The 25,683-nt window shown below is 56.4% G+C and overlaps 1 protein-coding gene and 2 long non-coding RNA genes across 6 annotated transcripts in view; 2 read left to right on the top strand and 1 right to left on the bottom strand.

Moving 5' to 3' along the window:
* The first annotated feature begins 918 nt into the window (after positions 1 to 918).
* On the top strand, positions 919 to 12,046 carry LOC131396913 (uncharacterized). Its single transcript, XR_009216700.1, has 3 exons — positions 919 to 1,651; positions 7,220 to 7,297; positions 11,545 to 12,046. It is a non-coding gene; the product is annotated as an uncharacterized LOC131396913 (long non-coding RNA).
* On the bottom strand, positions 5,560 to 24,691 carry LIPE (lipase E, hormone sensitive type). Of its 3 annotated transcripts, none has more exons than XM_058529396.1 (10): positions 23,782 to 24,691; positions 13,823 to 14,358; positions 11,519 to 11,609; positions 11,258 to 11,403; positions 10,864 to 11,049; positions 10,397 to 10,691; positions 9,326 to 9,553; positions 8,897 to 9,073; positions 6,315 to 6,736; positions 5,560 to 5,889 (listed from the first exon to the last, which is right to left on the bottom strand). In XM_058529396.1, exons 1-10 carry the CDS (start codon positions 24,674 to 24,676, stop codon positions 5,671 to 5,673), a joined length of 3,195 nt encoding a protein of 1,064 aa, XP_058385379.1. In that variant the 5' UTR covers positions 24,677 to 24,691; the 3' UTR covers positions 5,560 to 5,670. The 3 variants fall into 3 exon arrangements, with proteins under 3 accessions (XP_058385379.1, XP_058385378.1, XP_058385377.1); XM_058529395.1 differs by lacking the exon at positions 23,782 to 24,691 and adding an exon at positions 22,213 to 22,454; XM_058529394.1 differs by lacking the exon at positions 23,782 to 24,691 and adding an exon at positions 21,729 to 21,895.
* Positions 18,566 to 25,683, top strand: part of LOC131396912 (uncharacterized) — an 81,364-nt gene continuing 74,246 nt past the window's right edge. For both annotated transcript variants that reach the window (XR_009216699.1, XR_009216698.1), the window contains exons 1-2: positions 18,566 to 18,883; positions 19,800 to 19,997. This is a non-coding gene — a long non-coding RNA (uncharacterized LOC131396912). The remainder of the gene's footprint in view (positions 18,884 to 19,799; positions 19,998 to 25,683) is intronic.

Here is a 25,683-nt window from a genome sequence, read left to right as displayed (position 1 = left end):
CCCCTACTAATCACTATTTTTGACTCCAACCAGGCCCAAGACCCACAACAAGAAGGGGTGGACAAGCCTGGTTTCTTGTGTCAGGGGAGGAAATACCTGAGAGTCCCCATCCTTGGCCCGTCCTCCCCCAGGACCCAGGAGTCCCAGGCCCTTGCCCACCCCCCCACCCCGCCCCCCAGGAGTCCTGGCTCTCAGCCTCCTTTTTTTGCTTATCTACCTTTTATTTTCTCTCTAGGCTTGTCTGTCTTTATCTCTGTTTCTGTTTCTTTCCATCTGTGTTTTGTGTCTCTCCTGTCTCTTTACATCTATATATCTTTTTTTTTTTTAATTTTTATTTATTTATTTATTTTCCCCAAAGCCCCAGTAGATAGTTGTATGTCATAGCTGCACATCCTTCTAGTTGCTGTATGTGGGACGCGGCCTCAGCATGGCCGGAGAAGCGGTGCCGTTGGGGCGCACCTGGGATCAGAACCCGGGCCGCCAGCAGCGGAGCGCGCGCACTTAACCGCTAAGCCACGGGCCCGGCCCTCCATCTATATATCTTGATTCTCTCACTGGGCGTCAATTTTCTCACTTGTAAAATGGGGATTATAATAATAATAATCATCATCATCATCATCATCATCTGATCTCTTAGAGCTGTTATGAGGAAGACATGAGATAATTATGTAAAATGCTTAGCCACAGTAAACGCCATACAAGAGAGCTCTATTATTATTATTATTGTTTTCAATATTTTAATCTCTTCATTGGTATCTGTGTTTTTCTCTTTGTTTCCACGTGAGGTTCAAGTCTCCTGCTCTGGGTTCCTTTGGTAGGCAGCGCCCCACCCTTGGCTTTCCTTTTAGGGATGAGGAAAGGGCATATTGAGGCCAGAGCTTCCTCTATGCCTCTTCTTCATCTCTAGTCCAAGCCCCACCTCAGGACCCAGAACTGTTGCCTGGGGACAAGACCAGGCTCCAATCCCCTAAATAGCCATATAAAATCCTGAATCCCAAATCTGTCATCCCTGGGCATGCCAGTGACTCTTGGGACCCAGGAGTCCCCGTACCTAGACCCGGACCCTTTAGGTTTCCAGCTCCCTTCTCCCTCAAGATCCAGGAGTTCAGGTGTTCAGCTTCCTACCTCAGACCCAGAGGTCTCGGCCCCGAGTCCCTCCTCCCTCTGGTCCCTAGTCCCTTCTCTCGGGTCCTCAGTCCCCTCCTCCCTCAGGACCTAGGAGTCTGGACTGAAGTCCTCATCCTCCCTCAGGACAGGCTCAGGCCAGCGAAGAGCCCAGGTACGTGCCGCCAGAAACCCCATTCATGGCCCGTCTGCAGTCTACCGCGCCCACAACTACCCCCTAGTCTTGTCTTTCCGGAGGCGGGTCTGACACGGGAGTCCTCCAGTGTCTAGCTGTGATAAGCTACCTGTGACGTCAGTCATTATCATCCAGCCAATAGACACGTTCCGCCTCCTACCTCCCGCGGCCACACAGGAGGCGTTCTCCGGTAGGCGGGGCCACGGGCCAAGTCGGACAGCGATAGGCTCTCGAAGACGCCAGTCCTGCCAGGCTGCCAATAGGCCGGGAACCTGCGGGGTGGGAAAGCAAGTCCGCTCCACAGAGACTGGAGCGGGCTCGTGAGGGAACAAGTTCTGCGGATCCGGCCCGGTAAGCCCTTTCCAGCACGCCTGGTATTGGGATTTTGGACATATGTTGGACGGGAAACAGTGGGGCTTGGTGAGGCTCGAGGCAGAGAGGGGAGCTTAGCCGGGGCGACCATCCATTTTGCTTTGTTGGAGAAACTGAGCTCGGGATGCACAATCTCAGATATTCAGCCATTCCACTCCTCCCACCCCGCACCAGATTCTCGTCTGCCCCTGCTTGTCCTGCTCACGCATCCGTTCAGTCCTTCCTGCCCTCGTTAATTCCCTCACTCACTGATTTCCTCGTATAGCCGCTCACTCACACTCGCTCATGCACACCCTCACCCACCCATTACTTAAATTTCCTGAGGCTTCCGGTGTGCCAGGTCTCGTGCTGGGCGATGGTGGTGACCAAGATGAGTCAGCCCTGGGCCCTGCCCTCAAGCAGCCCGGGTCAGATGGGAGGACAGACCGACACATTGATGGGCAGGGGTGTGCAGAGGTGGGGAGTCCAGGAGACTTTTCTTTTGGTTTGGCGTGGTCAGGAAAGGGTTTTCAGAGGAGGAGCTGTTGGAGCTGGGTCTTGGAGGAGAAGAAGGTGCCAAGCAAATGTGGAGGAGAGCGTGTGAGCAGAGTGTTTCAGCATGAGCAAAGACAGAGAGGCATGCAGGAGTATTACTGTAATGCCCAGGCGCAAGGCCAGTCAGACCCATGTTGCCTTGGGTAACTGTGAGGCTGGAAGAGGATGAAAAGTTGAGCAGAGGCCAGGCTGAGGAGCTTGGAGTTTGTCTTGTGGAGCGGGTGGGGGGTAGGGGAGAAGGGTGTGTGTGTGTGTGTGTGTGTGTGTGTGTGTGTGTGTGTGTGCAGTAGGGAGCCATGGCAGGGTTTAGAGCAGGGGAGGACTGGGTCAGAGCTGAAGCCAGAACTGGAGGAATGAGACTGGAAGCCAGTAGCCCAGAAGGCGGCTTGGGCAGGGACCCAGGCAGGAGAGGATGGAGCCTGGATTAGGCCAGAGGCCAAGGGGATAAGGCAGAGATTCAGGAGGCAGAAAGAACAGAATATGGGGCTTGATGGGCTGTGGGATGAGGAGGTGTCCAGGACAAGACTGAGAACTCTGGCCTAGAGGACTTGGGGATGATGGAGTCACCCCTGAGATGGGGACAGGAAAGAGGAGCAGTTGGTGGGTGATGACTGTTTTGGCAGAGATAAGCAAGGAGTCTTATGAGCTGGAACTCAGGGGGAAATGTGACTCAGGCCAGTGGGTCTGGACCTTCGGGGAGACCTCTGGGCTATGGCTCCCTCTCCCATCACAGGCCCTGACTCAGAAGTCACTTATTGGGTGAATGAGAGCCTCTGAGGTGAGGGTCCCCCTCTCCCCATCCCCTCAGGAAACTGCTTTCTTGTGTTTCTGGTTCAGTCTCTCCCTCCCTTCCTTCAGTCTCTCCCTCCCTTCCTTCCCTGGCAGCATTAACACATGTTTTATCATCTCTAAACACACACACAACCACACCCTGCGTCAAGCTCTCTTGAACTGTCTCTCATCCTTTTTTTTAAATTTTATTTTAGTTTTGTGAGGAAGATCAGCCCTGAGCTAACATGCATGCCAATCCTCCTCTTTTTGCCGAGGAAGACTGGCCCTGGGCTAACATCCGTGCCCATCTTCCTCTATTTTATATGGGACGCCGCCACAGCATGGCTGGACAAGTGATGCGTTGGTGCGTGCCCAGGATCTGAACTTGCGAACCCTCGGGCCACTGAAGCGGAGCACACGCACTCAACCCCTGCGCCGCCGGGCTGGCCCCTCATCGTTTTTTTTAAATTGATGTCTTAACAGTTTATAACATTGTGAGATTTTAGTTGTACATTATTGTTTGTCAGTCACCATATAAATGCCTCCCTTCACCCCTTGTGCCCAACCCCCCAACCCCCTTGCCCCTGGTAACCACCAAACAGTTCTTTCTGTCCGTGTGTTAGTTTACATTCCACATATGTATCTCTCATCCTTTTTATAGCTGAGACTTGTGGTACCCATTGGCTCAGTCCCTTACCTTCCACTCCATCCTCAACGGAGTCACGTCTGACTGCCTACCTCCTATGGTCCTCCAGTGGTTCTGGACAAGGTCACTGAGGACCCACCTGCTCATTGCTGAGGCCTGAGGATAACATTTCAGTCCTCATCTGACACAGACTACTCCCTCCTGCCTGACATTCCCTTTACTTTACATCTTCTTCTTTCCTGGTTAGTTTCTTCCCTCTCCGGTTGCTCCTTACAACCCTCCAGGATTGTTCACTGCCTGCTCCTTTGCTGGGGGCCATGATCCTTGGTGCTCTCTCTGTCCTGGCCTGCTTGTCTCACCTGCCCGCTCTTCCTGGAAAGGTTCTAGTCCCTCATCTCCAGCCAGAAGTGAGCACCTAGCCTGCTCTCCTGCCTCCTCCTGGATGTCCCCCTGAATTGTCTCATGAAGACCTTTTGATCTGTCCATGTGCAAAACAGCCCTTAGCATCTTACCTGCCTCGTACACCACTGAGCCTCCTCCCAGTAAAGAGCCTCACTGTCCACCTGCTCCCCTGGCCAGACCCAAGTGTCATCTTTGTCCCCTTGCTCTCCTGTAACCTCTGCTCCATCCTCAGTAAGTCCTATTCATCCAACCTCAGTTATGGCTCTGGGATCTGTTCCACCCCTATTCCTGCTTCCTACCTTCATGGCCTCTGCCTCAGCTCAGGCCTTGTCCTTCCTTGTCCCCAGCCTCCTGCTTTGCCTTCAGGGCTCCAGTCTTGTCCTTTTCAGTCTGTCCCCCAATGTCCCAGCAGGTTCTTCAGTGCTATTGAGCTGATCCTGTCCCTCCCCTGCTCAAAGCCTGCTGTGGCTCCCAAAGCCCTCCAGTTATAGTCCAAATTGCACTCCAGGCCCTTCAGGATCTGCTCCTGACCACTCCGGGCCCCTCAGGCCACTCTCCACTTTGCACCTGACCTTCTGGCTGGGAGACACCCCGATCACTGTCCACTGGCTCTCACAACATTGTTTCTTCTGCCTAGCAAACTTGTGCTCATCCTTTAAGGTCAAGCTTGGATCACCTCCTCTGTGCAGCCCTCCCTGACTACCACAAATGGAGCCCATGGGGGCCGTGACAGCCTGACTGGGTGGTCTGTCCCTGCACCATCCCTGAGTCCCTTGAGGGCAGGCCCTGGATAGAAATCATCTCTGCTCCAAACCCAGGGCCTACAAAAGGGCGAGGCTTCAGAGTCTTGGTTGAGGGACTGAGTGACTGTCACAGCTGGGCAGAGCTGGGGCTTCCAGAATCGTGGGTGACTAGTTGTTTTTGGTTTCCTGTTAGCTTTGCTCTAGTTCTCTAGGGAGTGTGGGTTTTCTTTTCCTGGTGGACGCTGGGGCTGGGTTTATAAAGGGGGGGAGTTGAGAACTCAGAGTCCTCTGATACTCTACCTGTGAGGGGGAGGTGGGTCTGTGTTAGCAAAGGAGTCCAGTCCCTCCGCACCCAAGAATCCAGGCCCGCAGACCCCACCTTCCTCAGGACCCAGAATTTGGGCCCTAGCCTTCCACTCTCGGTTCGCAGCAGCAGAGTCCGATGCTGCCCCCTGGTGGGCGAATCTCCACCCTATTTGAGAGAGGCCAAACTAATTAAATACTTTTATTCGTAAACAAAACCAAACAGACCAGCAAGGTAGGGCCTGACCCTCGCCCCTGCGGCGGTCGCTGCAGCAGTAGAAGGCAGTGGTGGAGTGCAGGTCCAGCCCTCTCGGAGGCTGGTTTGTGTGCGTCCCTCCCAGCCCCCCACCCCCAGGCCCAGGTCTCAGCTTTTGGCCCCCACCCCGCCCCTCTTTGCCATCCTCCGACTTAAGGCACAGCCCGCCCCCTCCCGCCCGACCCGAGGGAGGGGCCAGATAGGCCAGGAGCTCCTGGCAGGGGTCCCCGCCGCCAATCCTAGAGCGCATTCACCACTGAGACCTGCGCAGATGGGAACGAGAGGCTTTTAGTGTCGCCCACCGCAACCCTCATCTCCCCGCGGCCCGGCTCCTGCTGGCGGCTCAGACCGGCAGCCTTGCAGGGCCGGGAGGAGTGAGGATGAGGCGGATGCGCTCCACGCACAGCGCCGCCGCCTGCCGCGTCTCCTGGCACAGCGCCGCCAGGCTCAGGAAGCCGTGCGGCAGGTCCTCCACCACGCGCAGCGTCACGGGCTGGCCCAGGCTGCGCAGCCGCCGCGCGAACATGACCGAGTCGTCCAGCATGGGGTCCAGAGCGCATGCCTGCGGGACGCGGCGGGGTGGGGCACGGGGTAGATAAACGAAGGGAAGGGGAAACACATGGACATGGGGGTGGATAGAGGCAGGAGACATTGGGGGGGGGGGGAGTTGGAGAATGAGTTTAACTGGGCTCCCTGGCCTTTACACAGCTTCTCCCTTCCCCCAGACACCCACCGTCTCTCCTTTCCCCTTCCCTGACTCTCCAAGCCCAGCGGCTGCCCCACTGCCACTTGCTGCTCAACAAGATTGCAAAAGAAAATGGCAGCTCTGACTCCCTTCCGTCCTCCCGTTGCCAGGCATTCCCTCCTGGTGGCACACGTCTCCCTGGGCTTCCTACCTTTCCCCCTCCTGGGAGCTTTCTTCCCCAGGTGCACCTGAACCCCACCCGCCCACTCCTCGCGGGTGTAGTGTCCTTGTCTGGCACTCACCACGATGTGCACGGGTGGCAGGCTCTGCAGCATGCCGTCAGGTGCCAGCAGCGGTGACATGAAGGGGTTCTTGGCGATGGGTGACGAGTAGAGGGGCATCCGTGTTGCGCCCTGGCTGGAGCGCCTTGGGTGGAAACCCTCAGGGAAAGCGGCCCCGACGCCCCGACTTCTGTCCTTGGTGCTCATCTCATCTCGGGCCTTAGCCTCTTCTGGCGCATCCTCTGACTGAAGTAAGAAGTTGACATCCGACGGTGTGGAGGGGCCAAGTGTCTCTGCTGACAGCGATAGATCGGGGGTTTCCGATGTCTCAGAGCTGCTCTTTAGGCTCAGGTCATGCAGTGTCAGGCTCTTGAGGGAGTCTGTGCCTACTGGGCCCTCCGGCTGGGCCAGTGCTGCTTCAGACACGCTGCGCCGCATTGGCTCTGTAAAACGAACACGGTCAGGAAGCTGGTCTGGGCCAGATACGCTTGGCCCTGTTGGTTGGGTGTGTGGGTGGCTGCTGTGTAGGTGGCTGGCAGGGAAGGTCATGGGAAGGGCAGTGGCCTCTGGAGGAGGAGCTGCATCCTAGGGCTGTGGAGGCCTAGAGTCTTCCCCCAGACTCCTTCCTTGGGAATGGGTGGGGAGCTCCAGGAGCCCCAGGCTGCAGCTCTAAGGGGAGGTAGAAGGAGTCACCTGGTCTTATAGGTGAAGCTGTGTCCTAGTGGAGGGGTGTGTGTGTGTGACTGGGAAGGTTAAGTGCAAGTCATTTTACCTCTGGGAGCCTCAGTTTCCTCCTCTGTACCAAGGGGATAAAAATAGTCCTTAACCTCACAGGAGGTGGTGAGGACTCAGTGGGATAATATGGGATTAGGCACTGCTATCCCTGGGGAGGTCATAATATATCAGAATTAATGTTTTATTACCAGGCCTGTGCCCTGTTCTAGCCGCCTCCCTGGCCCCAGCATGAGACCTGGCCAACTTGTTATGGTCACTTGATACAGAAGGTATGAATGGATCAAAGTGGAGTAGTGAGCACGCCCACATGGCTTGAAAGGAGGCTCTGTTCACAGGGTGCTAAAAAGTCTTGGGGGATATATTAGATTCCCAGGAACCCTACCCCTGTAGCCACATAGATCTGCTCTCAAAATTTCCTTTGTGTTCTTCAGTTTTATGCCTTCCCTTTGAGTGACCAGACAAGCAAGTACTCAAATGATGCTAAAGATGCATGTCTGGCCCGCCTGGTGTGCCCACTTTGGCCTCAGCACCACTAATTTTATTGGACCCACGCTGCTTACCACTAGGGCTAGGACCACACATTTTTAGTTTTTTCACTTATCTTTATAAATCCATGAAAGCAAAATGCAAGATGATATCAGTAGAACTGCATAAGTGCACCGTGACCCGGAGGGTCACTGGGACAGAACTGTTGACTAGAGTCACAGGGCACAGCCTGTCAGGGGTGGCAGAATCTTCCAAGAGCACCTACTGTGTGCCAGGTATTGTACTGGGTGCTTCACACAAAGAGGTGCATGCAGTCCTTACAACATCCTTATGAGGCTGGTTCTCTTACTGTACCCATTTCACAGAGGAGCAAAGCACGGCTCACAGATACCGTTACTTGCCCACATCACCCCGTAATCAGTGAGTACCTAGTGCCATAAAGAGCCAGACTGATGTGTGTGCCCCTAGGGGCTGCACTTATCACCTTATCCAACCAGGAAAACCCCAGTGCTCAATGGTCCAGCTGCCTAAAATTCAAATCCCTTTTAATTGTTTTTGTGTGTATTTATCTGTATCTAATTGAATATCCTAAAATTAAAAACTTAATTTAAAATAAAACGCATCCAATTGGAATAATTTTCTGAATAACAGGAACTGCATTTACTTTTGAACGTGCAATTCCTATTACTTAGGAAATAATGTTGATTTGCTAGAGATGGAAAGTTGGTTGAAATGTTAAAAAATGGTGGGGGGAAAAAATGAATCCCTGGATGGAAGTGATTTTCAGTTGCCTGAGGGTCCTGCCACCCACCCAAGGCTGGGAATCTCCTCCACTTTACGAGGTCTGTCTAGTCTGCTGGTCTCCCCACCATAGGCTCGAAGGCCAGCCCCTGGAGTGGACATTACCCCCATGGGCCTCAGTTAAAAGTCTGGAAAGAATCTAGGAGGGCTGGACTCCCACCTGAGGGCCCAAGCGATTTGGGTGGCATTCCCGGGGCCTGAGAATCAGCATATGTGGCAGGCCTTCTGAGTCATTCCCCAGAGTGCATTTCTGGGAGAGGCTGTTTGGAAAGCTAAATCCTAAAATTCCTGCAACTCCGGGATAATCTGGGGGACCTTCCCGACTCAAGGAAGTCCTGAAGTTTCTGGATGTGGACTGTGGTGGCAACAGGAAGTCCTGGAGTTTCCTGATGTGGACTGTGGTGGCAAATCAAGCCTTTGTGGTAGGGACCAGGGATAGATACGGGGCAGAACCAGGAAGGTGATTTCTGCTTCCCTGGGTGCCCAGGGCACAGCCCCTTTCTTCCCCCAGGACTTCTGGTGTGTCAGGCTGTCCCTCCTGGCCACCCTGGATGGGTGTGTGAGGGGAGGGCTTCACTCACCTGCCATGGGCACCGAGTTGGTGTGGGACTTGTGCCTGCTCAGCTCTAGGAACGAGTTGAGCCACGAGGAGGCACCCAGGCGGAGGTCTCGGAAGAGCAGGGCTGTGTCCCGCCGCACCAGCCCCATCATGCCCAGCGCCTTCTGGTCCGAGTCAGAGTGGTCCTCTGTCTCCCCACCTGTGGAGTGTATGTAGGGGGCTGAATTGGTCTCTTGTCTTTCTGGGCCCCTTTTCAACACCCAGAACTTCAGGCATCTGTGCCCCAGGGACCCAAGAATATCTGATCGCTTCAGTGGGAACAGGGAATTTCAGATTCCTCTCCTCAACCCCTCCTCCCTCAGACCCAGGAGCCTGGGCTGTAGCCCCTGTCCCTGCAGGACCCAGGCATCCAAGCACCCCCAGGCACCAGCTCTGTGGGTGTGGCCCTTACCAGCATAGGCGCTGACACACTTGGAGAGCACGCTGAGGGGCAGCAGGGGGTCCATGAGGCTCAGAAGGCGGGAGGGAGAGGCGGTAGACTGCAGCATTGTGGCTGGGTAGGCTGCCATGATGCCATCTGGCACCCGCACCCCATAGGCTGCTGCCCGAAGGGAGACGGTGAAGCAGAGGTTCCCGCCTGCACTGTCCCCTGCGAGGCATATCCGCTCACCTGTTGAGCCTGGTTTGGAGGGGGGCTTGGTCACACTTGGCAGGGAGGATCTTGAGCTCTAGGCCAGGAGCCCTGGGCTCTCAGAGGTGGGGCATGGGGGCCCCAAGGCCAAGGTCTAGGCAACTGCAATTTTAGAGACTGGTAAACTGAGGCAGGGATTTGGACCCATTTGGAGGAGAGTGGTCAGAGGATCAGGCTGACTTAGGACATGGAGAGGCCTGGAGATCAGGAAGCTCTGGGGAATCTTGGGAGGCTGGAGGTCAGAAGCAAGGAGGATGGGTGGTGGGAAAGGAGAGACCAAGGGCCCATTTCAGGACGGAGGGGCATCTGAGGCCAGGAGATTGAAGGCCAGGGATCAGGCTGACAGCACAGAAGGGCCACATGCCCTGTGACCTGGGGCATGGCCCCACCCTGTTCTCTGCCTCCCAAGATGCTGGAAGTGGGAGGTCAGAGGAGCTGGAAGAATGGGCTGGAGCTGGGCCAGCGCAGGACAGTAGGGAGTGGAGAAACAGGAGGAGGAAAGAAAAGGTCAGAGGAGATGGAGAGGTGGAGGGGATGGAGCATCGGGGCTAAAGTGGGGGAGCAGGAGGCAGGAGGAAGTGGTTGAGATGGAATGTCTGGTGAGCAGTGGGGCAACAGGGGGGAAAGCACTTAGGCGGAGGTGGAGGAGTGGGGGGGGGTGGGGCAAACAGGCTGCAGAGGGCTGGGTGGTAGGAGATAGAAGGGGAGGCTGCAGTGAGAGACTTGAGTCTTGAGCCACTGGATGGCTCACTCTCCCTGCAGTACAGGGTGGGGGCTGAAGCAGCTGAGGCAGGGAGGGGGAGTGGCTGGCAGCGAGGGGCTGGGGCTCACCGAGGAGGGCACAGTGCTTGACGGCCCAGCAGTAGGCGTAGAAGCACTCCTCCAGCGCACGGGGGAAGGGGGCCTCTGGGGCCAGGGAGTAGTCGATGGAGAGGATGGGGGCACCCAGCTCCTGGGCCCAGCTCTTGAGGTAGGGCTCATGGGATTTGGAGGTCTGGGCCACGAAGCCGCCGCCGTGGATGTGCACCACCAGGGACCGGGAGCGGGGCGCCTGCTGGGGTCGTGGCCGCAGCTCCAGGCTCCGCGGGCCCTCGGACTTCGCCAGACTGCTGAGCTCCCCACTGTCCTGGGGGGTGAGGGAGAAGGAGGCGGGTGAGGCTGGGACGGCCTCCCTGAGTCTCACCCCACCCAGCAGATGTGCTTAGAGAGAGAAGAGGCAGGGCCAGTGTGCGCAGTGAGGCAGGAGGGCGTTTGGGCATGAGTCCTGGGGAGGGGGCTGCCAGTGCTCCTCGCCCTACCTGTCCTTCACGCAGGTCATAAGAGATGAGCCTGACGAGGACTGGCCCGGGGCCTGTGTGGGCCAAGGCGGGTGAGATGGTGACCGTGAGATTGGGGTCACTGGTCAGCGGCATTTCAAAGGCCTCTGGTGGCAGGCTGAGCAGGCGGCTTACCCTCACGGTGGCCGATGCCATGTTTGCTAGCGACTAGGGGGAGGGAACAGAAGGGGTGCTGGGGAGGGGCTGCTTTTAGGGGTTCCCCTCACACCTCCCCTTAGACCCCCAGTCTTTTCCCTCATGTGCTATCTCTGGGCCTGGAGCCCTGCAGAGACCTGAAGTGGCCTGGGATGGGTCTCTGGTCCTCAGTATCCCCATCTTGTAACAGGGTGGGGCCCTCATTGGGCCCCATGCTCACCGATAGCACCTCAATCTCGGTGATATTCCAGAAGGCTTTCCAGAAGTGCACATCCAAGTTCTGTGTGATCCGCTCAAACTCGGCCCCACGCAGCTCTGGGTCGATGGCGAAGCGGCCACTGGTGAAGAGGGAGCTGGCGGTCACACCTGGGGGGTGGGGAGGAGTGTCAGGGAGCCCAGTGGGTGAGGCTGCCAGGGCAGGCGTGGGCAGGAGGGACAGGAGGGGAGGCGAGACTGCTGGCAGGGCCCGGCCAGGACTCACTGAGGCCCGTCTCGTTGCGTTTGTAGTGCTCCCCGAAGGACACCAGCCCGATGGAGATGGTCTGCAGGAATGGCCGGATGGCGGGCGTGAACTGTGGAGAGATGCCGCTGCGTCACCCACTGTCCAGGAGAGGGAGTGGGGGCCGGCAGGAGTGAGGGGCAGAGATATGGGGGGAGACGCAGTCATTCAGCAAACACTTAGTGAGCTCCTACTGTATGCCAGGCACTGCCCTAGGCGCCTTCGTGGAGCTGATGTTGTCGAAGGGAAGACAGACAATAAGGAAATAAAGATATACTATATAATGTCAAGTAATGATTAATGCTTTGAAAAGACAGTAGGTGGAGGGGACACAGAGCGATGACGAGGGGTCAGGCTACTCAGACAGGTGGGGACTTGAGGAGGGATCCAAATGAAGCGAGGGAAGGCCGTTCCCTGCAGAGGACACGGCAAGTACAAAGGCTGTGAGGCGGCTCAGTGCTTGGCGTGGAGAAGGAAAGCTAGGGGCCAGTGTGGCCGGGGCAGAGTCAGTAGGGGAGAAGGGCAGGGGGTGAGGTCAGAAGCAAAGGGGGCTCACACAGGGCCTGAGGAATTTGGGTTTATTCCAGATGTGGGGTGGAGCCACTGGAGGGTTGTGAGCTGGGTGTAAGATGACGCAGGGATTTCCTGAAAGTCAGCGAGGACAGAGATGAGGTGAGGCAGGCAGTGGGGACCAGTTAGGGGCAGCAGGAAGATAGGCTGGGGAGATGGTCAGAGATAGACAGGGCCAGAGACCTTGAGGCAGAAAGACAGTCAAATGGGGAGACACAGCATCTGAGAGAAGAGCTGGGCAGCTAAGAAAAGACAATGAGGAGACAAGATAAGAGAAAAAAAGCCACAGGAGGCTGGGCAAGGGGCCAGGAGCGTTCTTCTGTTCATTCAACAAATACTGGCATAGGTCCTGCTTTGTGCTAGGCACTGGGTGGGAGCAGGAGCTGAGCGAGACCCAGACAGGAGCCTGTGCTCTCCTGGGGCTGACATTTTACAGGAGGAGGCTGTCCTGCAACATAGCACAGCTGCGTTCTCACAGAGTAGCTGTCAGGCATGGCCCTGCCCCTGGCCGGGGGCCCAGTGGGCCAGAGAGCACAGGGGTGCCTGGCCATTGTGACTGGGATGTTGGCTCTGGCAGCCCTGGAATCTCTCTCCTGTGACTCCAAGGTCATGGCCAGGACACAGGGAGGAGCCAACTGGCTCAGCTGGGCTGATCAATATTTGTGGGTTTAGCTTAGGTGAAGGGAAATTCCCAGGAACACCCAGGCTGGGTTGGTGAAGTATGGAAAGGTGAGGTGGGATGGAGGCTGAGAGGCCGCCAAACTCAGCTATCACTGAGGTGGGGGAGGCCTAGAGAGGGTCTAAAGGATTACTGGGCCACACAGCTCCAGCTACTCCTGCTGGGGTTCCCTGATGTGGCTGGGGACTGGAGGACCCAGCACACACCCCAGACAGAGGCAAGTTAGGCCTCTGCTCTGAGTCTGGTGCATCAAGGGCCTTCCAATTCTCTGAGTGCCCAAACTACTTTTCCTATGAGTTTGAAGTCCTCTGGGCTGTCTTGCTCTTGGTGCTGAGATGAGCTGTGTTTCCCTGAGGCTGGTTTGGGGTGGGCAGAGGATAGGAGAAAGCCTGCAGCTGGGGGTCAGGGCCCTTGTTCATGGAATAGGGGGACCGTGACTAGGTTTTCCTCACTGTTACCAACTCAGATGTGCTCCTTGGCCCTCCCTACAGCCTGAAGATTCTGATTCTACAGCTCCTTAGGTGAGTCAAAAAGCCCAGGCAGACCTGGGTCCAGTCCCGCAGCTGTGGGCCCCTTCCCCTTGAACCTCTATAAAATGGGGCTAGCACCCTTCCTCCCTGCCTCCCAGGCCTCCAGTGGGATAACGAAATGGGGCGTGCTCTTACCAACAGGTCTTTGAGAACAATAATGACTACCCTCCTAGGGTCTCAAACTCAAATGACTTCAGAGGCCAGACAGGTCACATAAAAAAGTGAATGAATCTCCTGAGTGTAGGATGATAGAAAGTAGTGGGGACTTGTGCAAAAAGCTGTGCAAGGTAAAGCTTTCTTACTACACGGTAGATTTGGCCTGGGGGCCACAAGTTTGAGACCCCAGTGTAGCTCTCTGAGCTCCAGAGAGCTTCCCCTTTCTAATTCTGCAGTTTTCTGAATCCAATAATACTGACCATTGTGGTTATTCTACTATAGTATTGCGCCAGGTTAGGGGCCACCAGGCGCCTTTACCATGGGCCCAGAGGGGCAGGGCAGGGGGCTCACCTGGAAGCCCAAGCAGCGGCCATAGAAGCAGCCCTTGTGCAGTGTGACGTACTCACGCAGGAAGTCTGCGATGAGCCCTTCATCACCCTCAAAGAAGAGCCTCCCGGGCTGGTTGGTCGTCAGGAGGCGCTGGGCATAGTAGGCCAGAGCACGGAGCTGGGTGAGGGCGGCCAGATAGGCCTCGAGTTCTGCCAGGTTGTGGCTGGTGCGGAAGAAGATGCTGCGGCGGTTGGAGGCCACGTAGCGCGATTTGTGCAGCAGGTGCGCCAGGCAGCAGCGGGCTGTGTGCACCAGGCTGCGGTACCCATTGGCCGGCGTCTCTGCATCCAGGTCAAAGAGGTGTGCCACGCTCAGCAGGCGGCCCAGGGTGGGCTCCAGCCCCAGCGCCTGCTCCCGAACACCGGCAAAGACACCTGACAGCCGCCGTGCTGTCTCCCCAGGGCCTTGGCTCGAGAAGAAGGCCATGTTGTCCTCTGCCAGAGTCACCAGCGACTGTGTCATCGTGTGCAGGTCCATGGTGTGTGTGAGCTGCGAGGCTGCAGGCAGGTGGGGAGGAGGCCTATTAGGCAGGGCTGGATCACCCCTTGCTCAGCTGGGGCCCTCGAGTCCAGGAGTCCAGGCTCTGCCCACCTCCTCCCTCAGACCCAGGTGTCAGACCCAAGGGTGGAGTCTAGGGCCCATCCCCTTCCTTCCTTAGGACCCACAAGTCCAGGTACCCAGACCCTTTCTCCCTCCTCAAGAGCTAAGGGTTCAATCCCTCAGCTCCCTCCTTCCTCAGACCTAGGAATCCAGGCCCCCAGACCCCTCTTCTTCAGGCTCCAGGAGTCCTTACTCTCTATTATTTGGGACTTTTATTGGCTCCCCAGCTCCAGTATTGCTCCTACAACCCAGGAGTCTACCGACCCGTTTCTTCCTTCAGGGACCCAAGAGATCACGCGTCCGTCTCCATTTACTCCCCTGGGGCCCAGGACTCCTTTTCCTAGGTTCTGGGAAGTCTGCACCCCCAGCTGGTCCCCTCTCTCAGGACCCAGGAGTTCAGGCTCCCATTCCACCTCCTCTCAGGCCCAGGTATCGCCCACAGGCCCTTTCCCTCCACCACTATTTGGAGAGTTCAGCCCTCAGCCCATCCATTCCCATCTACCTGGTGATGTCCCAGGACCCTGATCCCAAGCTCAATTCCTGAACCCAGGAGATCATAATTCTAGCCTTATTTAAAACTGAGGAGTCACTCCTGCCTCCCTCCTGGTCCCTCATGTCTGGCTGTGGAATCCCCTCCAAACTCCAGCTCCCTCCCTGTTCCTCTGAGGGGTCCCCAAACCTTGGTCCCACTCCTCCTCTAGCGGGGTCCCCTGGCCTTCAGGCCTGTCCACTTGGCTCAGATTGCACGAGCCAGCCCTGCTCCCCTGCCTGCAACAGCAGCACTTGTTGCTGCCATTAACCTTGAGCTCACTCTGTGCCAGACCCTGTGCTAAGAGCTGTCTGTGCATTTGCTCATTCAATCCTTACTAACCCTCTGAGACCCAGGCTGCCTCGGTTTAAGTTTCAGCTATTACTGGTAGCATCCTTATTTCACAAGAGAAGAAACTGAGGTGCAGTGTTAAGTAAGGTGCTGAAGGTTGCATTGAAAGTGCAGAGCAGAATTCAAACCCAAATCTCTCGGTCCAGAGCTGTTGCTTACACTGGTCTCTCTCCCAGGGCTCTGGAGGCTGGGCCTCTAGCTCTGGCCTTCAAAAACTTGCCCTGGACTAAGACTGACTCCCCACACTTGAGGATCCCCTGTGAGCTTCACTCTGGGTACCCTGTCCTGTCACCCAGGTCTTGGAAAAGCTGCCCTTGTCCCCCTTGGTGGGGATGCTGCCCTCTGCTCCAGAGACTCTTCCCTCCTGAAGCCCACCTAGCACTTTGCCTGGGTCCTGGGTTGATGGCCCCCTGATCCCCCAGAAGAAGGTGTCCCCTCTTCCTTCCAGGCTCTGGGGTTTGGCAGCAGCCATTCCTGTCTCTCAGCTGGCCATGCACTCACCCCTCCCAGGCCTCTTCGGAGCTCCCCTGGGCTGGGACTGCAGACTGTGGCTAGTGCCAGTAGCAGCCTGAGGCATAAACCCAGGGAGGGGCCCAGCCTGCCCAGGGTGTGGCCACCCGCTTCAGCTCCCATCCAGAAAGGACAGTGAGAATCACATGCTGTAAACAGCTAACGGAGCCCAACTCCCTGCCCCCTTTGCCCGCAGCCAGCCCCAGCTCAACTGGGAGTCCTTGTCCAGGCTCCCCTACCTTAGAATCCAGCAGTCTGGACCCCCAGCCCCCTTCTCCTTTGGACCCAAGAGTCTGGGCCCCGAACCCCTCCTCCTTCAGACCCAGGAGTCCAGGACCTAGCCCCTCCTCCCTCAGATCCAGGAGTCCAGGTCCCAGCCCCTCCTCCCTCAGACCCAGGAGTCCAGGCCCCCAGCCCCTCCTCCCTCAGACCCAAGAGTCCAGGCGCCCAGCCCCTCCTCCCTCAGACCCAGGAGTCCAGGCCCCCAGCCCCTCCCCCCTCAGACCCAGGAGTCCAGGCCCTCAGCCCCTCCTCCCTCAGACCCAGGAGTCCAGGATCCAGCCCCTCCCCCCTCAGACCCAGTCGGGGCCCCCAGCACCCTCCTCCCTCAGACCCAGGAGTCGGGGCCCCCAGCCCCCTCCTCCCTCAGACCCAGGAGTCCGGGCCCCCAGCCCCTTCTTCCCTCAGACCCAGGAGTCTGGGCCCCCAGCCCCCTCTTCCCTCAGACCCAGGAGTACGGGCCCCAACCCCCTCCTCCTTTAGGACTCAGAAGTCTCAGTCCCAGTTCTGAACAAACTGTCCCCTCTCACCCAGCCAGGCTGCCCTCCCTCTCTCCCCAGGGTGGATTGAGGGAGCAAAGGCCTAGTGATCTCCGTTCCCAACCCCTCAGACTGGCCCTGGCACAGCCAGCCCAGCTGTTAGGGGGAGAGAGAGGGTAGCCAGGCCTGCTCCTGGGAGGACAAAAGCCGATTAAGGACAGTGCCAAGCTCGACTAGGGCCTGAGCCACAGGTCCTACTTCTCAGACTGGGCATCTGGTACCTGCTACTTACCCTTAACAGCCCATCCTGCTATGACTGTCATCCCTACCTCACATATGGGGAAACTGAGGCTCAGAAAGACACTTCCTCTATGTTAATGCATGTGCTCCTTGCCTGGCCAGCTCTTTCTCACCCTTCAGGCCTCAGCTTGTCACCTCCTTGAAGAGACATTACCTAACTGTTCCTCCCCATCTAAGATATGCTCCCCATCTTTATTTTCTGCCATCATACTTAGCAGTTCTTCTTCCTAGAATTTTACACATTTGCAGTTATACATTTGTTTGTTTACGTGTTTGTTGTTTGTCTCCCCCTGGGGGAGGAACCAGGCTTCATGGAGCTATGAAGCTTATATGGTGTGGAGGTCCGGCTCTTTAGGAAAAAGAATATAGAATCACAAATGCAAAATTAGGTACAGGCCCTTGGAAGGGGCCTGTGCAAATGAGAGGCCCTGAGGCCTCAGTGTCATTTGCTTGGCCGTAGGTGAATCCTCCTCATCTCTCCCCCTTGAATGTCATCCCCACGACGGCAGGGGGTGGCCCCAGGGCCCATCCTGGGGCCTAACATAGAGTAGGTCCTCAGCAAATATTTGAAGAAGGAAGGAAAGATTGAAGAGTCAGAGTGTGGGCAGAAGCAGGTAGATGGGGGCGTGGGAGAGGACTACCCCTCCTCAGGGCAGATAGACAGATGGACAGACAGAGGCCTCTGGAGGCAGCTCTAAGTGGCTGTGACAATGGAACACTGGCCCAAGCCACTCTCCAGGTGGTCCTGGATGAGTGTGGTTTCCTTATCTGGTAACTGCACTTGGCCATCCTGCCCAGGGAGGGTGGGAGATGTGCTTTGTAAGCAGGACTCCATGGACAGCACGTTCTGCAGGCAGTTTGCTTTGTGGTTCTCATTGGCCTCCCTGGGATGTGTATTGGGTCATTTTTCTCTGTGGCAAGTATCACCGTCTAACACACCATTTAACAATTTACTATTTGTGGTGTTTGCTCTGTCTCTCTCAAGAGATTATAGGCTTGCTGAGGGCAGGGGCTTTGTTTTATTCACTGCTGTTCCCCCAGCCCTTGCACAGTGCCTGGTGCATGGCCAGTGCGTGGTATTTATTGCATGATGGACTGTGGTTTCCCACTTTATAAATCCACTGTCATTTACTTCCCCTCTGTGGGGTAGGGATCTTTACTGAAGATGAGGACAGAGGAGACTTGGACAGAACAAGTGACTTGCACAAAGTGGTGGGGAAGGGGCTGGATCCCAGGCCCTCATGACTCTAAGGTCCTGCCCTTTGCCCTGTTCCAGGCGGCTCCCTCGGGGCTGGGCTCGCTGGAGCCAGGAGGAAGGGATAGTGAAGTTGCCAGAAGCTTGCCAAGAATTCCAGGCAGAGGGCACTGGGGCAGGGGCAGGCCCACAGGGCCATTAGCGAGGACTGGGGCAGAGGTAGGGCTGAGGGGTCCTGCCGTCTGGCCGCCAGCCCTTTGCCCTAAAGAGCCACTGGGCAGCTGGACTCTGCCTGGATTTTGGCCTCTGGGGACTAAGCAAGGGTGAGAAGGGCGGTGGGGAAGGAAGTGGCGGTGAGGATGGAGGAAGGGCCCATGTGGGGTCTGGGAGGGGCAAGGGCTTCTGAAGGGGAGAGGCCTTGGGGGGGCGGATGTAGGAAGGGGGCTTGCAAGTGTAGCCCGCTCCCTGAGTGTGTGCATAAAAGAGCAAACACTGCTCTAATGGCTGCTGGGTGCCAGGCACTGTTCTCCTTACGTGCTTCACATGTCCCCACAACCCATGAGGTAGGGACCATTATCACCCCTTTTGGCAGAATAATAAACTGAGACGCAGAGATGACATGACCGCTCAGGGTCACAGAGCTAGCAAGGATGGCACTGCTTGTCTCTGCTGTGTTTCTGTGTGTATCTGAGTGTTGCTCTTCCTTTCTGTCATGTTTCAGCCTCGTGCTTCCTGAGTGGTCAGATGTGAGTGTGTCTTTGAGATTCACACCGATGTAGGTATGTGTCATGTCTAGTGTTTGTCTCGGCCTGTGTTTGTGGGTGGGTGTGTCGACATTTTTTCCCAGTCTGTGTGTTTTTATGTTTCTCAGTATGTCTGAAGGCATGTTTGTATGCATGTGTCATAGCCTGTGTGTTTCTCAGCCTGTGTGTATATCCGTGTCTCTGTTTCTCTCTGCCCATGAAATTGTGTGGCTGTGTGTTTGTATGAGTATGGACGTATACACTCATATTTGCGTGTACCCTGGTCCTTGTGTGTGTGCTTGTGTGTGTATGTGTGTCCCTATGTGTGTGGTGTAAGCATCTCTCCCCATTTGCTCAAGCTGGAACTCTGGGCATCAACCTGGCCACCTCTGCATCCAATCCGTCACGAATTCCTGTCCACTCTGCCCCCTAGGAACCTCTGGAACCTGGCTCTTCTCCCCACCCCGAACACCCCCTCCTCTGGATGACTGTAACAACTGTATGTCTCTGATTTTGCTCCCTTTAATCTCTTCTCCACATAGCAGCCAGAGGATCTTTCTAAAACATAAATCTGGTCATACACTCCCAACCCTTCAACACCCCACCTTTGCTCTCAGGATAAAGCCCCAAATCCTGGACATGGCCTCCCAAGCCAGGTACCTTCTGGGCTCCTTGCCCGCCCAGCCTCCTCTCTTCCTCTCCTCCCTCCCTGAGCTCTTTTGGAGCCATAATGTGCTGCTTCCTTGGGCCTCAAGGTCTCTGCCCATTCTGTCCCCTTGGCCCTCCCTGCCCCCCTTACCCAGCAGTCAACACTTGCTCATCCTTGGGTCCAATGTCACCTCCTTGGGAAGCCTCCCTCTTACATTTTCCCAGGATTTTCCCTCTTGTATTTATCACAGTTTATAATTATATCTGATTTGTGGGATTATTTGATTAATGTCTGTGTCCACAGCTCAATGTGAGTCTGTCCTCACCACCGAGAGCCCAGGCCTGGCACAAATAAGCATTCAGTGAATGTCTACTGGACAAATCTGTGCAAATAGAGCCTTTTGGGTCCAGAATCAAGGTTGCGGCACACAGCATTTTTGAGTTCACATGCTCCCTACCCTCAGGAGGCTGGGGGCGGCCACTCTCTGCCCTCACTGACCAGGTAAGGAAGCCCAGGTGACTGCTCCCTCAGATCCTCAATGTCGTCATCTGGGAAATGGGGTGATCATAATGACACTAGCGTCATCTGGTTACTGGGAAGATCAAACTGATGACTAGGACTGCTCCAGCCAGCCTGGATGCCTTTGGGGCAGGGGCAGGGTCTGAATCAGGAAATGACAGGCGAATCTCCGAATCTCCGAGCTTGGGGGAATGAGCCTTCGTGAATAGGTGGGCCCATGGGGCTGTGAGTAGGACTGGCTCAGCGCTGTGCGGGGAGCCCTACCCAAGAGGATTCTGACTCCTCATGACAACCCTAAGGGCAGCACAATTATTATTATCCCTGTGTTACAATTCACACATTCCTTCACTTATTAATTCAATAAATATTTGAGTGCCTATGTGCCTGACATACCAGGCTCTGTAAATGTGGGGTAAACAAGGCAGACACAGCCCTGCCCTTAGGGAACTCACTGTCTAATGGGGAGTAATAGTAATAATAACGTCCACCTCGCCTGAGGGCTTGCTGTGCGCCAGCGCCAAATGCACCACACTCATTCAAACCTCACTAGAGCCTACAAGTCAGATATTCGTATAATTATGCCCACTTTATAGCTCCAAAAGTTGAGCCAGGGAAGGAGGGAGCCTGTTGCCCAGTGTACCACAGCTCATAGACTGAAGACGCAGGTCTCCAATGCCCAAGTTCTTAACCATGGACTGTAATGCCTCTGGGCACACTGTCCTGCTTGTGAAGCTGTGTGTTGCTGTGTGACAGTGAATGCTCTTGGGCCCCAGTCTGAGCTCCAAGCCTGTCTGAGCCTGCGTGTGGCAGCCTACCCTGGGAGAACGATGAGTTTGGGGTCTCTGGGGCCGGGGGGCTATGTCAGTTTTTTTCCTGCACAGAAACTTATATAGGTCCTCACTTGGATTGACAAATACTCATAACCCAGCAAGGCCTTAATGCGAGCCCCTGCCTGAGGCTTGCAGCATCTCTCTTGGTCTGTTAGTCTTTCTCCAGCCTGCTGACATCTGCAAATAATGTGACACCCTAGAGAACCCAGGTGAAAGCTATCCCTTCTCCCCAGGGAGGGTGTGGAAGTTCAAAGCTGACCTAGGGCCCCCTAGTCCTAGAAGGAGTAGGGGTTAGGAAGTTAGGCCCCAGGGGAGCGGGGCTGAAGGGTTGGATTGACAACAGTGGATGAAAGGACTGAATGGAGGATGGGAGGAGGGGACTGTGTTGAGCCGTACTGGCCTTCTGGCATCCCGCAATACGGGGCACCCCTTCCTCCTACCTTTCCCTGATTCACCCCTAAACTTCCTCTTTGGGCAAGTTTTAAACCTGTTCCCCATTATCCTCTTAAGAGTGTCAGAGACCTGAAAATCGGCGCTTCAACCATTTCCCATGTGGGAAACACTGAGGGCAGGGAGCTGCCCACGGTCACACAGCGAGTACGGAGCCGGAGCGGGAACCCTGGTGCAGTACACTCGCATTCTGGACACTCCTCCCAAGATGGTACTAGGTCCTCTGGTAGTATCTATGCCTGGGGGGTGGATATTCCGCTTTCATATCACCCGCTTCTCATAATGGATAATCCCCGCACCCCCTGCTGGGCGGCAATGGGCCAGCCAGGGGCTCCCCCACGTCTCGTGGCAGTGGGTCAGTCCACTCCGTTCCCAGTTCCCCGCAGGATGTCCAAGGTTCCTTGCGGGCTGCTCCTGGGCCCCGCGCGCTCACCTTTGGCCTTGACTTTTCGCCACCGCCGGCGGCTACGGCTCGTGGACCCCTCTTTGGCCCTCTCCGAGGTCGGGGCCTCAGGGGCTCTGGCGGACCCGGTTTCGCCGGCCGACTCCATCAACTCTCCGCGGTGCCCGCGCGAGGGCCAATCCAGCCGCCAGGCCCCGCCCCGAGGGCCAATCCTTGCTACACACCACCGCCGGGCCCCCACATCACCCAATCCTGGGCTGGCTCCTCTCTGGGTGCCGCCCCCTGAACAATCCTGGCCTCACTCCACCGCCGGGCCCCGCCCCCAACCGCTAGGGCCTACGGCCGGGACCCGCCCCCTCACAGGCATTAAAGGGCCCGCAACCAACAAAAATGCATCTCTGGAGGCGGCGAGAAGCCTTCGGGCAGGACTAGTGGGGAGTGTCGCGGGGATCACCCCAGCAGGGAAACCTAGATGTTCTCACGTGTGGGCAATCAGCCTCGCCTTCCCACTTACCTTCCCACGAAGGGGTTCCCTACAAAGCGACCTGGCCCGCCTGCTGGAAGCTGCTGAGCCTCCGCTTGGGGGCTGGGGGAGGTCCAGGTCCTCAGGCTATTCAAAGCCGGGGCGGGGCGCCAGCACCGGAGGCGGGGCTCTGCCTGCGAGCCGTTGGAGGAGGAAGCCCCGCCTTCTCTGCGCCCCTTGCCTCCTAGTTCTCTTATTGCTCTTTTTCGGGGTTCTTTGCTCTCTCCCTCCCTCCGAGAATGGATGGGAGTGGAAGGAGAAAGCTCGGCGCCTGCGCACTAGCCCCAAGCCGCGGGCTGCCCGCAGGGAAGAGCGGCGGTAGAGGGAGGGGCGCGTGCCTCCGAAAAGGCGGGAAACAGAGGTGGCTCGAGGCTCGCGCATGCGCACACAGTCAATTGCCTCGGGCGCCAGAGGCGGCCTGGTCTGCGGCGGCGCTGTGGTGAGGGCGTCCCTTGAGACTGGGTTCTGGAAGCCTAGAGAAACAGCTCTACGTCGTCAGCGCTGGAAAAAGCAGACCTGGGACCCTCTCTTTTCCTCCTAACCCTCCTCCCGGCCCTCCTAAAGCAGGCGACCAGCCCAGAGAGACACCCGCTCCCGTCTTCTCCTCAGCCCCGAGAGAGACGCCCAGCCCTTCCGGGAGGCACAGGCCTCGGCCGAGACCAGCGTTGCCGGCCTGCGGATCAGCGGCCCTACAGCGCCCGCAGCTTCTGGATTGGGCTGCACTGTTTTCCCTCAGGCCCCTTCAACAGGGACCCCTCATTCCGCGGATGAAACTCGGGCGCCTGCCCTCTGCATGGCGGGGCTTGTGAGTCTAGAGAAGCAGGGTCGGGGCCTGAGCGGAGCTGGAGCTGCACCCCGGGGCCCACTGCCTGCTTCGGAGGAGGGGGGGGGGAAGTGCTGGCGGCCCGCGGAGTCTTGGGCCCGTCACCCTCCCCTTCCGCTCCCGCACCTCTCCATCCAGCCCCCACCTTGCCCGGGACTTTGGCGACTCCACAGCCGCTCTCCCAGGCTCTCTTTCTGGCCTGGGACACCCTGGGGTGGCGAGGGGCAGCCTGGCGGGGAGCAAGTGTCTTTCCTGGGAGCTCAGGATTGCACAGTCGGGATGGAAGCCCCGATGGTAAAGGTCCACGTCAGACTGGTGTTGCTGGTGCCTGTGGCACTGTCTGCCACAAGGCTGTGCTGGGTGGTTTGGGGACGGGCGGATGAATACTGGCAGCCTCGAGGGCAGCTTCCCCGGTTTCCTGGCCCCTAGCCCAGAGCCCTTTCCCACTTCTCTGTGATTTCCCCCAGATCCTCCATGGGGGGCAGCCTGGTGCAGGGGAAGATGTCCGACCCTGGCTGGGATCCTGGCTCGCTGCTCCTTAACTGCCCGGCCTCAGGCACAGCCTCCTCTTCTCTAGGCCTCAGCTTCCTCATCCCTCAAATGGGGCTGGGGATCTTTGTCTGGCAGTACTGTGGAGGGATCACCTGAGGTAACTGACATACTGGAGGTCTTTAGTACCCCTGACTGAATGAATGACCGTCCCTGGGAGGTTCCCTGTCCCCCAGGCTCAGACTCACCCATGTCCCCATAGTATCTGTGATTCTGGCTGGGGCTTTTCTTCCCGTGTGCTGATGTCTCACCACGTCCTGACATCACTCCATAACCAGGCTTTGCCTTGAAGGCCAGCTTCATTTCCTGGGCCACTGTCCCACTCCTCATGGCTGGTAAATTGGTCCCTGATGGAGACCCCAAATCTGATTCTGTGTCCAGATCTGAGACCCACTCAAAACATGTCTTCCACTCTGAGGCCGGTTGCTGTGAGGACAGCTGGTGCAGTTCTGATAGAAATCCCCACTGGGTCAAAGATCCCTGCTGGGATTTGGCTCCCTGGGCTGGAGCTGTTTGCTGGGCTGTAGGGTCTGACTGTCCTGGTCTTTCTTGGGATGTAGATTCAGTCTGGGCAGGTGGTCCATTTTGGGGTCCAGGTCTAGGCTGGGGTGAAGGTGTTGTTCCAGCTTCTTGTTGAGCTAGAGATGGCTCCCCTGGGCCAGGTCCTGGCTGGGATACAGGTCTCTCTCTCAAGTCTGGTTCCTGTTGACTTCTAGATTTTATTCCTGGCCCAGGTCTCAGCTGTGAGGAAGCTTCCTGTTGAGTGAAGGTCACCCTTTGGGTGGGAGGTGATTGCTGTGGTGCAGGTTCCTGTGGGGCAAGAAATTTCTGCTGCAAAGCATATTTTTGTTGGGTTCTAGGTTCCTGCTGGGATTCAGCTTCCTGTTTGGCAAGGGCCTCCTGCTGAGTGAGGGGTCTTTGCTGTGAAGCAGGCTCCTGTTGGGTATTGGGTCCCTGCTGAGTCTTAGGTGCTGGCTGGGCTGTGGGTGCCTTTTCTGGCCCAGGCTCTGGCTGGGTGATTGGTGTCTGGTGTGTCTCGGGTTCCCAGTCAGGGCTAGATACTGACTTAGCACCTGGCTCCATTGTTGTTATTTGCTTCACAGGAGATGTTGATCTCCCAGGCTTCATCCTTCTGCCCCTGCCCCCACGCCTCCCTTGTCACAGATCCCTCATTGATTCCTCATGATGGCACCTCTCTTTGTGTTCCACTCCTTCCTCTTGACATGCCTGGTCTTCCTTTTTAAGGCAGTTTGCAAGTGGGCCGACCACTGCTGGCCCCCACTCCTGTGCCAAGTGATGCACTTCTGTGCCTCCTGCTGTGGGAAGTGGGAGTAGGAACAGGAGGAGGCTGTGTGCCCAACCAGGGGAGGGGCTTGTCCTCTTGTGTCATAAATAGGGCCCCACCCCACTCGCCATTCAGTTAAAATGTTTCTTCTCCTAAGGCAAGCAGCCCAACTTAGTCCTCTGTTTCATCTGGGATGACAGAAGCCAGATTCTGGATGAGTGTTCCTTTTTTTCCTCCCCTTCTGATGTTTGAGGAAAGGGTCCTAGGGGGAGGCAGTCTCTATACTGTTGTAATAATCTTTTCTTCTTTATTCATTCTTTCAAATGATTGCCAGTTTAATTTCCTTATGTTATTGCTTTGATCATTCCACTCCCATGTTAAAAAAAAAATGACATCCTCCCGTTTTTAGAGCTTGAAGCCCTTTTTAATGGCATTTGAGATCTTCCACACCATCTCTCTAGCCTTGAACTGTGGTTCTGCATATATATCTTGTGTACTGCATTGGAAACTCACAGAGTACAATGATCATTGACGATGATGATGATGATAATCATAAATACTAAAGGCTTTCTACATGCTAGGCAACTGTGCCAGTTATTGTTTTCTTAAACCTATATTATCTTTAATAAGAACAGGTCTGATTCACTGCTATACCTGCTTTCTTTGCCCACCTAGCTTTTACCCCAGAAAGGTTTGTTGAATGAGTGAAAGAATAAATAGTTGGGCAGTGGAGGGAGAGAAAGTGAGGGTGGTGGTGGGGTCAAGTGTGTGTAGAATCTGGGTAGAGTTAGGAGCGAGCAAGGTG

Source organism: Diceros bicornis, chromosome 34 (genome assembly GCF_020826845.1).
Source record: "Diceros bicornis minor isolate mBicDic1 chromosome 34, mDicBic1.mat.cur, whole genome shotgun sequence".
NCBI classification, from domain to species: domain Eukaryota; kingdom Metazoa; phylum Chordata; class Mammalia; order Perissodactyla; family Rhinocerotidae; genus Diceros; species Diceros bicornis.
The sequence above is the reverse complement of the archived record's forward strand: the minus strand, read 5'-3'. Positions and strand labels throughout refer to the sequence as shown.